Raw genomic sequence first — 15,866 nt, forward strand, 5'->3', positions numbered from 1 at the left:
TTGCCTGGTATTAGAAGTAGAGGAGCTCCTGTCTCCTGATTCTGCCTCTTCGACCCTACTCTGCTCCCGTTCTGCATCTTATGACTTGCACTTTCTTCCCAGCCGGCTCGGCCCTCCTCTCCTGCCCTACCTTCCTGACCTTTTTCTCTTTCCAGATGAAATCCTGCAACTATTGAAGTCCGGCCGCCCAACAACCTACCCACTCGACCCCAACCCATCCTTCTCCAGACCATCTCTGGAGACCTTCTCACGTTCCTCATCAACTCATCCCTGACCACTGGCTTCATCTCCTCTCACTTCAAAATAGCTAGAGTCATCATTCCCCCCCTCAAGAAAACAACACTCGATCAATCTGACGTCAAAAAATGACAGACTGGTATCCCATCTTTCTTTTCCTTCCGAAATACTTGAGCATTCTGTCTCGGACCAACTCTCTCGCTATCTCTCTCAGAACGATCTTCTTGACCGGACGGAACCAGTCAGGCTTCAAGACGGGGGTCACTCAACCGAGACTTTGCACCTCTTTATCCCGGAGGCTCTCCACACTGCCAATTCTGACTCTCTCCTCAGTTCTCATCCTCCTAGATCTATCCGCTGCCTTCGACACCATGAACCATCAAATCCTGCTCTACACCCTCTCAGGGCTGGGCGTCTCAGGCTCTACACACTCTTGGATTGCATCCTACCTGGCAGGCCAGTCCTACCAGGTGACGTCGGGAGGATCTCGGTCTGCACCATGTACTCTCACTACTGGTGTCCCCCAGGGCTCGGTTGGTGGCCCTCTCCTCTTCTCTCTATACACCAAGTCACTCAGCTCCGTCATATCCTCACACGGTTTCTTCTATCGTTGCTATGCGGTGTTCAACCTTCCCAAGTTCTCCCATGTCACCCCGCACACTCCACTGGGTCCAGTCGAAGCTCGCGTCCACTACAAGACCATAGTACTTGCCTATGGAGCAGCAAAAGGAACTGCCCCTCCCTACCTTCAGGCTATACTCAAACCCTTACACCCCAACCCGAGTACTCCGTTCTGCCACCTCTGGTCTCTTGGCAGCTCCCGCTCAGCCCAGTCAAAGCTCTTCTCTGTCCTGGCACCCCAATGATGGAACCAGCTTCATTCTGAAGCTAGGACAGCAGAGTCCCTGTCCATCTAAAACCCTACCTACCTCTTCAAAGAGTACTTCATGAAAGGCAAAAAATACTGCCTTTCGTGAAGTAACACTCACACTTTCCACCCTTACTAGCATTGCCCTGCAATTTTCTGACCCCAGAAAATGCTGGATCTTTGCCAAATCATAATGGTCAGGTGCAGGCCCATGGAATACTAAGTTCTACAAGGTGCTATTTTGCTAGAATACCCTGTAAAATGCCTATCTCTCGTTCTCTCTCTCCATTCTCCTCAGTGCACTACCAGAAGATTGTCCACCGGGACATTAAGCCTGCTAACGTGCTGCTGGGGGATGACGGCCATGTGAAGATTGCTGACTTTGGGGTCAGTAACCAGTTTGAGGGCAACGATGCCCTGCTCTCCTCTACGGCTGGGACTCCTGCTTTCATGGCCCCAGAGACCCTGTCAGATATCCACCAGAGCTTCAGTGGAAAGGTATGGTCAAAGAGTGTGTGTGTGTGGGAGAGGGGTGTGTGTGTGTATGTGTGTGTGCTTTCTCGTTGCAGTACAATATTTTTGCTAACATGGGGAATGTATATTTCCCAGGCTGTTTATATAGAGCTGTGGATGTTCAAGGGTTGGCAGCATCGGTTGCAGTAGATGTTGGCCTGTAGCCAGCCGAGCCATGGAACAAGCTGAGGAACAGGAGGCAAAACAGGAGGAAGAGGAATAAAAACCATGAAATTAAAATGAGCCGCCGCCAGGCAAAGTGGAGCAGAGAGGAGAGCGGTGGGTGAGGAGAGGGGAGGATAGGAGAAGAGAGGGGAGGAGAGGAGAGCATTTGTGGGGCCAACAATGCCAGGAGGAAGCATACCTCTCTCCCTCCTTCGCTCTCTATCTCTCGCTCTCTTTCCGTGCCCCTCCCTGCATACTTTAGCAACAAGCATCAGGCAGCGAGACAAGAGGAGAGGAGAGGAGAGGAAAGGAGGAGAGGAAAGGAGGAGAGGAGAGGAGAGGAGAGTCCATCACTAGGCAGCACAACACACATCAGCATCTTTGTGCTGCTCTGACTGACAGCTCATCTCTTTGGGCTTCTATTTAATCAGCCCACCCGCTTTTATATAAGATAACTAATTCATTTTCAGGCCTTTTTCTGGATAATCCCCAAATGGCCGTTTGATTTAATAGGTTTTGGTCACGGACAGGAAGACCCTGCCTGCAACTGAGAACTTGGAACAGAAAATTGCACGACAAGCAAAACTGTCAGCAGAGTATGAATTGGGTAGGAGACAAGTGCTCTAGGCCACTAGCCTTCCTTCTGTCTGTCTTCAGGGAACATGTGCTGTACAAGTGCCACTCCTGTTCTGATTTGTCAAGTAGTCCCCGAGCCTTGTTCGAGAGCAAACACTGTATCATTGACGTCTGCTAATTCTATACTCAGCAGCAAAACACAATCTAAATTATTTGATTTCAGTGGACGATGTTTAAAAGCACACAAAACAAAAGCCACTCTCTCAGTCGCTCTGAAATTGCAGTAGCCTGTTTGTACCTGTATAGAAGAGATTGGCTGTGCAGTGCTCTAATGGGCCATGTGAAAGAAGATAGGCTGTGTGATAGAGTGGCTGGGGTCAGAGGGCAGGGTTTATCAATCATAGTGCCAGCCAGTAAGCAAGCCAAGCAGGCAGAGAGAGAGAGTGTCCTGGTCAGTCAGTGTGCTGCACATTGGAACCCAGCTGTTAGATCGAGGACAGAGAGAGAGGGGGGGGGGTGAAGAGAGAGAGAGAGAGAGCAGGGCAGGAATGAGACTGATGGATGGCTGCAGGCTGAGGCTCGATTGGCTCTCTGATTCTGTTTCCTATCTGATTGCCCTGCAAAGGTCCCTAGAGATACACTCGTTGGGCTGATAGTGGACTTGGAAAGTGGTATGAGCGGTGTGGGTGTGTGCTTGAGTGCTTGTCTATCTGTCTGTATCTACCTGTCTGTGTCTTTTTGTGTCTGTCTGTCAGTCTGTATGTCTGTCTGTGTAATCTTATTCTGAGTCTATGAGTCTGTGTTTCTCTATGTGTTCACTGGTAGAGCTCCTCTTACCGTTTGACTGCTATTGTTTTTCAGGCATTGGATGTATGGGCCATGGGAGTGACTGTCTACTGCTTTGTGTTTGGGAAGGTAAGCAAGCCAGCTGATTTCTGTGTCCATTTTCTCTTCTTTTCACTACTTCCCAGCCTGCCACCAAACATTATTTTTTTCAGTGACATTCTATGGGAGAAGTGGTGGAAGAGGGGTTTTTCCTATGTATAGATAGTCATGAGTCTCTGCTAGCACAGCTGGCCCCTCTGTATAACTTCTCACAGACGTCTAATGGAACAGTGGAACATTTAGCATTTCATTTTAGTGCAATCTGGTGCACATCACATTTATGCTCTTACCTAGGAATACAGATTTGTTTTGCCCCCAGGATGTTCTTAGAATTTTAATTATAACTTATAACGCTCACTTTTTTACCTCTCCTCGTCTGTCCTCTCCTCTTTTCGCTTTTCAACTTGCAGTGTCCGTTCATTGATGAATACATCCTGGTTCTACACAATAAGATCAGGACTAAATGTGTGGAGTTCCCAGAGTCGTAAGTCTCTGTTTTTCTCTCTCTTTCCCATTACTCCATCACCCCTCCGTCCTCTTTATTAAATGAGACAGACTTGATGTTCCAGACATCCCAGAGTTGAAACCGACGCTGCCAACTTAGGTGTTGCTCAGAGGAGTCACTCTCACACAAGCACACACACCCTTCAAAAGTATGGTGATGTTCCTAGTGTTCTGTCAACTGAATGTGATAAAAAAAAACAGATCCTCTGAAGCCAAACCGGAGTGTCAGTAGTGGTTACCTGCAGACTGTAACACTCACTCCCAGTCTCCTCTCTCCTCTTCTCTCCTTCTCTCTCATTCACTCTATCCTCTTATCTCCTTCACTCTCTGAAAAAACACCCAATGCCAGACAAAAAGTAGCCTGGAGGCAAATTCTAATTCTCGGTGTCCGGTATAGGCGAGAAAGAAAGAAGAAGAGTGAGATAAAAACAGACGGGAGAGGGAGACAGAGAGAGGAACACAGCGAGAGTGTCAGCTGGAGTATGTGTGGGGAAGACATGTAATCTTGTCATCCCCAGCCTAATGAAATAGTCTCCCTGTCTGTGTAGGACATGTAATCTTGTCATCCCCATCTTAATGAAATAGTCTCTGTGCATGCGTGCGTGCGTCTGGTGTGGACCCTTAGCTGTTCTGTGTGGGAAGATAGCATGCTGCTCCCTAGTCCCCCTAACACAACAACATCACATTACATAACGGGCTCATCTCAATGCAAACACCTTACAACAACACTGCCTGGGTTAGCTTAGCTACCACCACTGTCATTATTTAAGATTGATACTGTTGGAGGATTTTTACCTCTGTTCATTATTTACGTGATCAATAACTGCTGTTAACAGAACTGTCGAAACCCCCCCACCCCCCCCCCCCCTGTCTGTGTTCTTGTAGGCCAGAGATCAGTGAGGAGTTGAAGACTCTTATCCTGAAAATGTTGGACAAAAACCCTGACACCAGGATCACCATACCTGAGATCAAGGTGAGGGGAGGAGAAACCAGTCCAGGGCTCCACCGTCATCCCCCTTACTTAGACGAATGGTACTGTAGGAGGTTACTTGCATAAGGTAGTTTCAATGGGACTCATTATCAGGCAGTGCTGAATGGGTCATGAACATGACTGAACGTGTTCTCCCAGTAGATTGCCAGATCAACAGCTGTCCTTAGTGTTAAAGATCACACACAAGTGCAAGTAAGCAAAGTCCCAAAACTAAAGGTGAAGGCTGAATCCACTCTCCCTACGAGTTCTAACTTGTAATCTGATCTGTTGTCAGCGGATCATCTCTCTCCAGGGGCTATGTGTGGGTGTGGGTATGGCCTCCAGTTCCTCCATCTCCTCATCAGAAAAGAGCCACTGCTCGTCAGAGTTCCCATGTTGCCTCATCTGTGGAGGCGCCACGACCTCTTCCTGTTCTTCAGCAGTGTCCTCAGAGTCAGACCAGGCCTTTATTTTCTGTATCACTGGGTGCATGCGGGCCTCTCTTTCAAAGTCGGCCCTCCGCATCAGCTCCCTATATTTGAAGGCTTGAAGCTGGCAGAAGTACTCATAAAAGGACTGGATGTTGTGCTGGAGCATAGACATAAATGTGGATATGTACAGTTGAAGTCGAAAGTTAACATACACTTAGGTTTGAGTAATTAAATCTATTTTTTTCAACCACTCCACAAATGTCTTGTTAACAAACTATAGTTTTGGCAAGTCGGTTAGGACATCTACTTTGTGCATGACACAAGTCATTTTTCCAACAATTGTTTACAGGCAGATTATTTCACTTTATATTTCACTGTAATCACAATTCCAGTGGGTCAGAAGTTTACATACACTAAGTTGACTGTGCCTTTAAAGAGCTTGGAAAATTCCAGAAAGTTATGTCATGGCTTTAGAAGCTTCTGATAGGCTAATTGACATCATTCGAGTCAATTGGAGGTGTACCTCTGGACGTATTTCAAAGCCTACCTTCAAACTGCATCTTTGCTTGACATCATGGTAAAATCAAAAGAAATCAGCCAAGACCTCAGAAAAAACATTATAGACCTCCACAAGTCTGGTTCATCCTTGGGAGCAATTTCCAAACGCCTGAAGGTACCACATTCATCTGTACAAACAATAGTACGCAAGTATAAACACCACGGGACCACGCAGCCATCATATCGCTCAGGAAGCAGACGCGTTCTGTCTCCTAGAGATGAACGTACTTTGGTGTGAAAAGTGCAAATCAATCCCAGAACAACAGCAAAGGACCTTGTGAAGATGCTGGATGAAACAGGTACAAAAGTATCTATATCCACAGTAAAACAAGTCCTATATCGACATAACCTGAACGGCCGCTCAGCAAGGAAGAAGCCACTGCTCCAAAACCGCCATAAGAAAGCCAGACTACTGTTTGCAACTGCACATGGGGACAAAGATCATACTTTTTGGAGAAATGTCCTCTGGTCTGATGAAACAAAAATAGAACTGTTTGGCAATAATGACCATCGTTATGTTTGGAGGAAAAAGCGGGAGGTTTGCAGCAAAAATAATGTTGTGGGGGTGCTTTGCTGCAGGAGGGAATGGTGCACTTCACAAAACAGATGGCAAGGAAAGGAAAATGATGTGGATATATTCAAGCAACATCTCAAGACATCAGTCAGGATAATTAAAGCTTGGTCGCAAATGGGTCTTCCAAATGGACAATGACCCCAAGCATACTTCCAAAGTTGTGGCAAAATGGCTTCTCGACAACAAAATCAAGGTATTGTGGTGGCCGTCACAAAGCTCTGACCTCAATCCCATAGAAAATGTGTGGGCAGAGCTGAAGAAGCGTGTGCGAGCAAGGAGGCCTACAAACCTGACTCAATTACACCAGCTCTGTCAGGAGGAATGGGCTAAAATTCACCCAACTTATTGTGGGACGCTTGTGGAAGGCTACCCAAAACATTTGACCCAAGTTAAACAATTTAAAGGCAATGCTACCAAATACTAATTGAGTGTATGTAAACTTCTGACCCACTGGGAATTTGATGAAAAAAATAAAAGCTGAAATAAATCATTCTCTCTACTATTATTCTGACATTTCACATTCTTAAAATAAAGGGGTGACCTAAGACAGGGAATTTTTACCAGGATTAAATGTCAATGGAATTGTGAAAAACTGAGTTTAAATGTATTTGGCTAAGGTAAATGTAAACTTCCGACTTCAACTGTATGTGTTCCAGAAGTCCTGGTACTACTCCATGTACAACTCTGGGAGACTGGGGGTGGCCGCCTCCACTGGTTACTGAATAGGGCAAGGGATATGTATATATTGGAAAAATGTATGATCTTTGATAGCAGAGACAAGTCTAACATCTAGTCTTGGGGTTTTTGCCACAAAAACTGATATCCAAACAAACATTGGCCCCTATCAACCAAACATTCTCAATTAAAACCTCTACAAAATTTGCTATGCTTGATTATGATATCATCATATTCAAATATTATTGTATTCCTTTGAATGCAAATTGCCATGGTAATGAAATATAATGGAAGGAAGGAAAGAAGGAAGAAAAAGAAGGATGGAAAAGAAGGGCATGGACTGTTTCAAATCAAAATAGAATGGCTTAGCTGCTATCTTTGATTAGCTTACCATGAAATGCTGAATTTACTCAAAGCCACTGACACACATAGAGGAAGCAAGAACTATCCAGACCTGACATCCTGGTGTCGTTCTCTCTCTCTCTCTCGCTCTCTCTCTCTCTCCTGACGGCATCCCTGACAGTAGACAGCCTTAGCCATTAGAAGACTGTTTACAGCATCAGGCATTTCTAGAGTCTGGCCAATAGATGATTTCGATAGTTATTCCCCCTCTCTCTGCTAGGCTTTCTGAGTGCTTTGTCTTTTTGCTTTTCTCTGTGTTTTTGTCCTGTTCCATCATTTCAGGAAGCCTCATTAGGTTGTCTTATCATCCACGTCTCCAGTAATGATTTGACAAGGATCTTACAGTAACTTTAGATTCTTCTGCATGGGCATATCTCTCATGGTAGGATTTGTCCGGTTGTGCCCAAGCACATACCATATCATTGTGACATTCTGGTTGTGTGTGTCTCCGTCAGTTGGACCCGTGGGTGACCCAGGATGGTTGTGATCCTCTGCCTCTAGAGGAGGACCACTGCAGTGTGGTGGAGGTCACTGAAGAGGAGGTGCAGAACTCTGTCAAGTTTGTCCCCAGCCTGTCCACCGTGGTAAGGAGTCTGAAGTGTGTGTATGTGTGTGTACGCATGCCTTTGTGTCTGCCTGCCTTCATGGACGTACAAACATGTGTTTGCATGGTCATGGGTCTGTGTGTGTACGTCTGTGTGTGAATCATCTGATTCTAAGACGTGTGTGTGTGTGTTTCAGATCCTGGTGAAGGCCATGCTGCGCAAGAGATCCTTCAGTAACCCCTATGAGTGTCCCAGGAGTAGAGCGGAGAGGTCCATGTCTGCACCTAGCAACCTGCTTATGTGAGTAGTACAGCTCCAACACCCAAACTGCCAAGTTATCAGTCACCCACCAATAATATCTCTTCTGTGACTTACACGCCCAATAACAGATATTACATGGATCCTATTTTGACGGCTGATATTAGGCTTTTACAGATGTACTGTATTTGTATTGGCGTAAACAAAAAAAGAAGGATTGATCTAAGATGTGGAGAAAATGCTCGGAAAAAAGTTATTTTTTGTAGAATTTTACTTTTTTTTCGCATTTCATTATTTGTCCTGGAGTGGGTGCTCTTTACATGGCTATAAGCTTATCTTGCCTTGGCGCCCTACAGCAAGACTGAATACTATCACCCAACGCAACTACACTAGTAGGAGATGAGAGTGAACTACTGTGAACTAGCTGTTACTGTTTCTATGTGGAGTCCTGAGTTGACAGACGCTTGCCAGCTCAATAAAGTGACAGCAATGCGCACTAGCCATACACTTAAGCAATAAGGCACCTCGGGTGTTTGTGGTATATGGCTAAGGGCTGTTCTTAAGCATGACGCAACGCGGAGTGCCTGGATACAGCCCTTAGCCGTGGTATATTGGCCATATACCGCAAACCCCCCAGGTGCCTTATTGCTATTATAAACTGGTTACCAACGTAATTAGAACAGTAAAAATAAATGTTTTGCCATGCCAGTGGTTTACGGTCTGATATACCACAGCTGTCAGCCAATCAGCATTCAGTACTCGAAGCACCCAGTTTATAATGTTACTTGAATTGTCACGGGAGGGTGTTGGGTGTCGTGACAATCAATGAATGCTATGCCCAAATGTAAATGTAAATCTAATAACGTTCGACTCTGTGGTAACGTTAACATTACAGCCCTTTAGTGTAGCCCTCGAAATCTGGTGTTATATTTGCTTTTTGCAAAGGGTATTCCCCAAGCTGTCACTAAATTGTTTTCAGAGAAACAAAAAAAACACAGCAGGTTACAAAGTAGAGCTTCGTAGTTACGTTTTTGTGTATGGGTTGTCACTTGTCAGGGACTTCACTCATGCCGCCAAACTTACCCTAGTAAAACTGACTATCCTACTGATCCTCGATTTTGGCGATGTCATCTACAAAATAACTTTCAATACTCTACTCAGCAAATTGGATGCAGTCTATCACAGTGCCATCCGTTTTTTTACCAAAGCACCTTATACCACCCACCATTGCGACCTGTATGCTCTAGTCAGCTGGCCCTCGCTCTAGACTCACTGGCTCCAGGTCATCTATAAGTCTATGCTAGGTAAAGCTCCGCCTTATCTTAGCTCACTGGTCACGATAACAACATCCACCTGTAGCACGTGCTCCAGCAGATATATCTCACTGGTCATCCCCAAAGCCAACACCTCCTTTGGCCATCTTTCCTTCCAGTTCTCTGCTGCCAGTGACTGAAACAAATTTCAAAAATTGCAGAAGCTGTAGACTTACATTTCCCTCACTAACTTTAAACATCAGCTATCTGAGCAGCTAACCGATCGCTGCAGCTGTACATAGTCCATCTGTAAATAGCCCACCCAATCTACCTACCTCATCCCCATATTGTTTTTATTTACTTTGCTGCTCTTGTGCACACCAGTATCACTGCTTACACACCATCTGCTCATCATCATCTGCTCATCTATCACTCCAGTGTTAATCTGCTAAATTGTAATTACTTTGCTACTATGGCCTATTTATTGCCTTACCTCCTCATGCCATTTGCACACACTGTATATAGACTTTCTTTTTTTTCTATTGTGTTATTGACTGTACGCTTGTTTATTCCATGGGTAACTCTGTGTTGTTGTTTCTGTCGCACTGCTTTGCTTTATCTTGGCCAGGTCGCAGTTGTAAATGAGAACTTGTTCTCAACTAGCTTACCTGGTTAAATAAAGGTGAAACAAAAAATGTAAAAAGTATCCAATTCACGTTTTTCCACCCCCATCTAGCCCGCTAACTAGGGTTAGTACCCTCTTGGGATCCTTGGGACGACCCTACGCTAAACCCTAACCAAAAATCGGTCCGATTTCTTTTTGTTTTATCTAGCAGCACATGTTTGACACAGACACACATACTGCAATTAGCACACATCACTCACTCCTCCTATCCTCCTTATTGATCTTCTTCTTATTACAATTATTCATATTGTTATCATTATAATAATAAGTCATGTCATTATCATTAGTAGGCTTAGTAGACTTGTATCGAGCTGTAGGCCTAAGAGCATGCATTTTACAGTAGCCTAGGTATAGCTATACCTAAAACGTCCATTAATACATTTCAAGTCCCTAAAAATAGAAATCAACTCAGCAAGTCTATTGTCCTGCTTATAGCCCATCAAGGGTGGATGGCTTGTTTTGTATTGCAACAATAGCTTGCCAAATGATTTACACCTGGCCCAGATGAGGCATTGCCAGCTGTGAATTCTACTGGACACTTCAGACAACCAAAGTGAATGTGACTGTACATCAAATATTGCAATGGTAAAACTATCATTTTTTCCTGACATGATAACTTTGCCTTCTCTTAATTATTGCCTTAAATGTTGGCATGCATAACATTATTTAACCAATTCTGATATTTTGATTTCTGAATCATACAGTATTATGGAAGCGGAACACACTCGTCACTCTCTTTCAACAACTCTAAATCACTTTTGCATGCGCTCCAAAGGGATAACTTGAAATAAAAATATATAGATTCATGAAATAGTCGAAAGGAACATTTGATAATTTATTAGCCTCGTGGTTCTAAGTTTTCAGGCATACCATGTGAATTAGGCCTCGTGTAAAATCGTAAAAAGCACAAAAGCCACTGTTGCATGTAGGTCTAGATTATTTATGGGTTGATTATATAGAAATCTCTAAACATTATTTGAACAACGCCAAAGCAAATTTCTCTCTGGCACAGGAACCACTGACTCGCTGCCTTTTTATATAATCAAGATACCTGCTGGTAACTCTTTACTTGAACAGCTCATGAAGTCTCCTAAATATCTGTCAACTAGGTGGAACTCTTATGACTAAAGAGGCTTCATGAGTAGAAAGTTATGGTATTAAGACTAAACAGGGTGGGCACTTTGGCCTACAGCTCGCTGTTTGTTATACAAGGCTAGTACTATAATGAAATTGACATGACTTATTATAATGAGGATCATAATAATAAGGGTATAGTAGTAACAGCTGTGTTTTTTAAAATGTATCTATTATTTTACCAGGTAACAGGGGAGAATGAGCCAATTGTAAACTGGGGATTATTAGGTGACCGTGATGGTTTGGGGATTATTAGGTGACCGTGATGGTTTGAGGACCAGATTGGGAATTTAGCCAGGACGCCGGGGTTAACACCCCTACACTTACAACAAGTGCCATAGGATCTTTAGTGACCACAGAGAGTCAGGACACCAGTTTAACGTCCCATCCAAAAGACAGCACCCTGCACAGGACAGGACAGTGTCCCCAATCACTGCCCTGGGGCATTGGGATATTTTTTAGACCAGAGGAAAGAATGCCTCCTACTGGCCCTCCACCACTTCCAGTAGCATCTGGTCTCCCATCCAGAGCTTCAGAAGCAAGCCAGCAGTGGTATGCAGGGTGGTTTGCTGCTGCTGGTGTGCACAATATGTGTTAACGACAGGTGCTGTTAGATTACAATATATTTTTTCTGCCTTCTTGGGACAGCGTAAACAACACAAAATACATTCTAAGTAATACCAGAAAGTCTGTTCTAATATATTTTTTAAAGCCTTTATTACAGCATAGCAAAAGATTAAAAACAGCCAGATATTTGGTGCTCACAGAAGCAGTAGGCTATTAAACAAACACTCAAACAGGGAACAGAAGCAGGATCTGTCTTGTTTCTGACAATATATATGGTTATGATTTATAAAGCCAGGCACCTTTTAACAGTTAGGCTTTTGATTATAGACCTATTTAAATTGGGGTTTCCTCTCCTCATTTTTCTTAGACAGTTAAGGCAAGGGATGTTTCTCCGCTGCTGCCTCTACCGCGTTGTTCTCAACACCAAAATGCTGCTTGACTTCGGTACTATGCACATAGCAACAAATAGGGAAAAGCGCCAATTCAATGCTGCACTGAAGATTGTTTCAGAACCACAGACAGCTGTATTTTTAAGCATCGGGCTGAGTGACTCACTCATTCGTGGCTTTCATTCATAATAAGTTATACTATAATGCAGGGTTAAATACACAGTCTCTCTCTCGCTACAGCTCATTTCATTTGAATTATGTGGATTATAATAGATTGACATATTTGTAGGGGTTGATGCATTTTTCATTAGGACAAATCAGGTCTGTGATATTGAGTTAGAAATGTAAAACTTCAGTAATTTAGCAGACGCTCTTATCCAGAACGATTTCCATGCATTTCCATACTTTTTCGTACTGGTCCCCCATAAGAATCAACTGTGGAGTTGCAAGTGCCATGCTTTACCAACTGAGCCAAATGGGACTTAAGCCTCGAATACCTTGTAAGTTTGCCCTTTTTGTCCGTTAGGCTACACTGTACAATATGACTCAACTCTGACTGACTGCAACATCTATCGGTAATCTAAACTGTGGCACAAATTGGGGGATTTTTCACACCTATCCGAGCTGTTAGACTATCCTTTTGTAAATTACAATCTTTACGATTTTTGAAAAAGGATACTTGTGCCCTACAGCCCATTACATAAACAAAGAGTGGGTGCTCGTGGAGAGGGTGGGATTCACCATGGAGTAGGACAGTTCCCAGCTCAAAACTGTAGATAACATAAGGCCAGCTATTGTGAAAGAATACTTGTGGATCTTGTTGTTCCGCTATCGCTTCACACTCGACTTGGAGGCAAGCAAACAGCCTACTCTTCACCTGGTTGTTGTCTGATTCCAAAGGATAAACTGTCACCAACAGAGGGATGTGTTGTTTCAGAGAGAAGCCAGCTGCAAGCCTGCAACCAGGCACGGTGGATGATATCCTTTTCTTGCACAGCTATCTGAAGAAATCAGAGTGATTGAATGGACTGTTTTTGAAGTTATTGTTTTAGTAGCTAATATTAGAAGGGTCTTTCAAAGTGATTTGAGTTGTCGATGTGCTGCATTGTCACGTTAGTCGTATAGAGGAGACCAAGGCGCAGCGTGATATGAATACATTCTTCTTTAATGAAATAAAGAACACTAAACATACTAATAACCGTGCCGCTATTATAGACCGAGTGCTGACATGCAACTACACATAGACAATAACCCACAAACCCAAAATGGAAAATGGCAACCTAAATAGGATCCCCAATCAGAGACAACGATAAACAGCTGTCTCTGATTGGGAACCAATTCAGTCCACCATAGACCTATAAAAAAACCTAGACTAACAAACACCCCTAGCTATACAAAAACCCTAGACAGGGCAAACAAGCATACCCACCCTCGTCACACCCTGACCTGACCAAAATAATACATAAAACATAGAAAACTAAAGTCAGGGCGTGACATGCATTGCATTGTGAAAATAAAAATATGTTGTTCATTATTCATGGCATGGTTTCTTTTTTAGCTAACTGTTGAATAGACATGCATACAAATGAATTCATGCAAATTAATTCATGCAGGAAAAGGGGAATAATAGCCTACTATTAGGCTAAATAAATTGATGTTATTCCGTTGAGTAACGGATCGGCTCTCAGAACTCATAAGAGGCGGATTCTTTCTTCAATATAATCATTCATTCAGAAGGTTAAAGCCATAGATCTTAGGCCCACAGTAAATTAAATTATATTACCAGGTTCATTTTTCATCAAGTTATAATAATCCATGCCTTCTGGGAATGTTATAAAGTCCAAAAGTTATGGGTAGAGATAGAAAGAGTTTACTTTTGATCTGTCGTCATATTTCAAGACATAACATTTGAGGTGCAGGTTTGATGCTACTTTTCTTGTCAATCATCTTGAAAAAATGTACGAAATCAAACAATCAAACAATCCTCCGTTAACACAATGGGAAGGTAAAATGCTTTATCTACATGTTGAAAGTACGTGGGTGACAAAGAGAAACAAAATGGTGTAGTTTAAAGCCATGTGGTGGAGAGTGATGCTGGAGATGGGGATGGGGATGGGGGGGGGGGGGGGGGTGCGCATGTGGGTCTGAGCAGGTGTGATGTAGTGGATGTTTGTGTGATGTTGTCATTTCTATGTGTATGTTTTGTATTATAAAACAATATATATATCTTACATATATATATATCTTAATCTAACAATTCCCCATCATCTACCTAATACACACAAATCTAAAGGTATGGAATAAGAATATGTACATATAGATATATGGATGAGCGATGGCCGAGTAGCATAGGCAAGATGCAATAGATAGTATACGATACAGTATATACATATGAGATGAGTAGTGTAAGATATGTAAACATTGTTAAAGTGGCATTGTTTAAAGTGACTAGTGAGTCTCTATGTAGGAAGCAGCCTCTCTGAGTTAGTGATTGCGGTTTAGCAGTCTGATGGCCTTGAGATAGAAGCTGTTTTTCAGTCTCTCTGTCCCAGCTTTGATGCACTTGTACTGACCACACCTTCTGGATGGTAGCGGAGTGAACAGGCAGTGGCTTGGGTGGTTGTTGTCCTTGATGGTCTTTTTGGCCTTCCTGTGACATCGGGATTATTGAGACCACGGTACGACAAGCCCAGACCAAAGAACCTGACCTCGGCCGAGGTCCAACTAACAGACGATCAGCCCGTTCTCGAGTGGTACAATGGGGACAATCCTCAAAATTAACTGGGCATCCAGGGGTTAATCGGACACGGGAGTTCCTGAGGCGGAAATTCTGGTGGCCCAACATGATTGAGGATGTGAGATCCTTTGTTGCAGCCTGTTCCACCTGTGCCCAAAGCAAGTCCTCACAACAGCTACCGGCTGGGTTTCTCCAACCTCTGCCCATCCCCAGCTGGCCCTGGTCCCATCTGTCCTTAGACTTTATCACAGAGTTACCTCCGTCCCAAGGGCTTCCCCAGGACATTGTCTCAGATCGTGGGCCCCAGTTCGTTGCACGGTATTGGAAGGCCTTCAGTTCCCTGTTGGGGGTGTCGGTGAGTCTCTCCTCGGGGTTCCACACACCCTATATCAGATATTTCTTTGTAGTATTGGTCAATAGCCATATATATTTTTTCCATTTTATGGCTTTTTTAACCATGACAGAGCATAAAACACACTCTAGGATCAGAACATTTCACTTAATGATAAATAACTGGAAAATAATGGTGGAAAATAAATATATATATTTTTTAAATTTATTGTACAGGACATTCCTTTATGGAGACCCTGAACTGATTTTTTTGGGACCCATTTGTTCGTCAAAAGCCATTTCTGGGCCCAAAAAATTAATACATTATACAGGTCCATTATAATTTGTACACATTTATTATTTGGAAGTTCATGTTGGATATGCAATATTGTGAACATTTTGGGACAATACCTATACTGTCTAATGGAAAAACTGTGCAGGCCAACCAGGAGCTGGAGAAGTTCCTCTGCTGTTTCGTCTCCACTCAGGCCAGAAGCTGGAGCAAGTTCCTCATCTGGGCAGAATATGCTCATAACACACTGCCGAACTGTCGCCGTTCAAGTGTCAGTTCAGGTTCCCCCTTGTTTCCTGAACAAGAAGCCGACGCGGG

The 15,866-nt window shown here is 43.6% G+C and overlaps 1 protein-coding gene and 1 long non-coding RNA gene across 6 annotated transcripts in view; one reads left to right on the plus strand and one right to left on the minus strand.

Annotated features, from left to right (window-relative positions):
- The window catches only part of camkk1a (calcium/calmodulin-dependent protein kinase kinase 1, alpha a), a 117,589-nt gene that overhangs the window by 86,837 nt on the left and 14,886 nt on the right, over positions 1 to 15,866 (plus strand). For all 4 annotated transcript variants that reach the window (XM_036937858.2, XM_036937856.2, XM_090192837.1 and 1 more), the window contains 6 exons: positions 1,404 to 1,603; positions 3,221 to 3,274; positions 3,655 to 3,728; positions 4,634 to 4,721; positions 7,814 to 7,942; positions 8,100 to 8,203. In XM_036937858.2, the coding sequence (XP_036793753.1) occupies positions 1,404 to 1,603; positions 3,221 to 3,274; positions 3,655 to 3,728; positions 4,634 to 4,721; positions 7,814 to 7,942; positions 8,100 to 8,203 (649 nt within the window). The remainder of the gene's footprint in view (positions 1 to 1,403; positions 1,604 to 3,220; positions 3,275 to 3,654; positions 3,729 to 4,633; positions 4,722 to 7,813; positions 7,943 to 8,099; positions 8,204 to 15,866) is intronic.
- LOC149979228 (uncharacterized) overlaps positions 1 to 15,866 on the minus strand; it is a 74,873-nt gene that overhangs the window by 53,605 nt on the left and 5,402 nt on the right. The window lies entirely within an intron of this gene.

This window comes from Oncorhynchus mykiss, chromosome 12, assembly GCF_057628025.1.
Source record: "Oncorhynchus mykiss isolate SJ-2025 chromosome 12, ASM5762802v1, whole genome shotgun sequence".
Classification (NCBI taxonomy): Eukaryota; Metazoa; Chordata; class Actinopteri; order Salmoniformes; family Salmonidae; genus Oncorhynchus; species Oncorhynchus mykiss.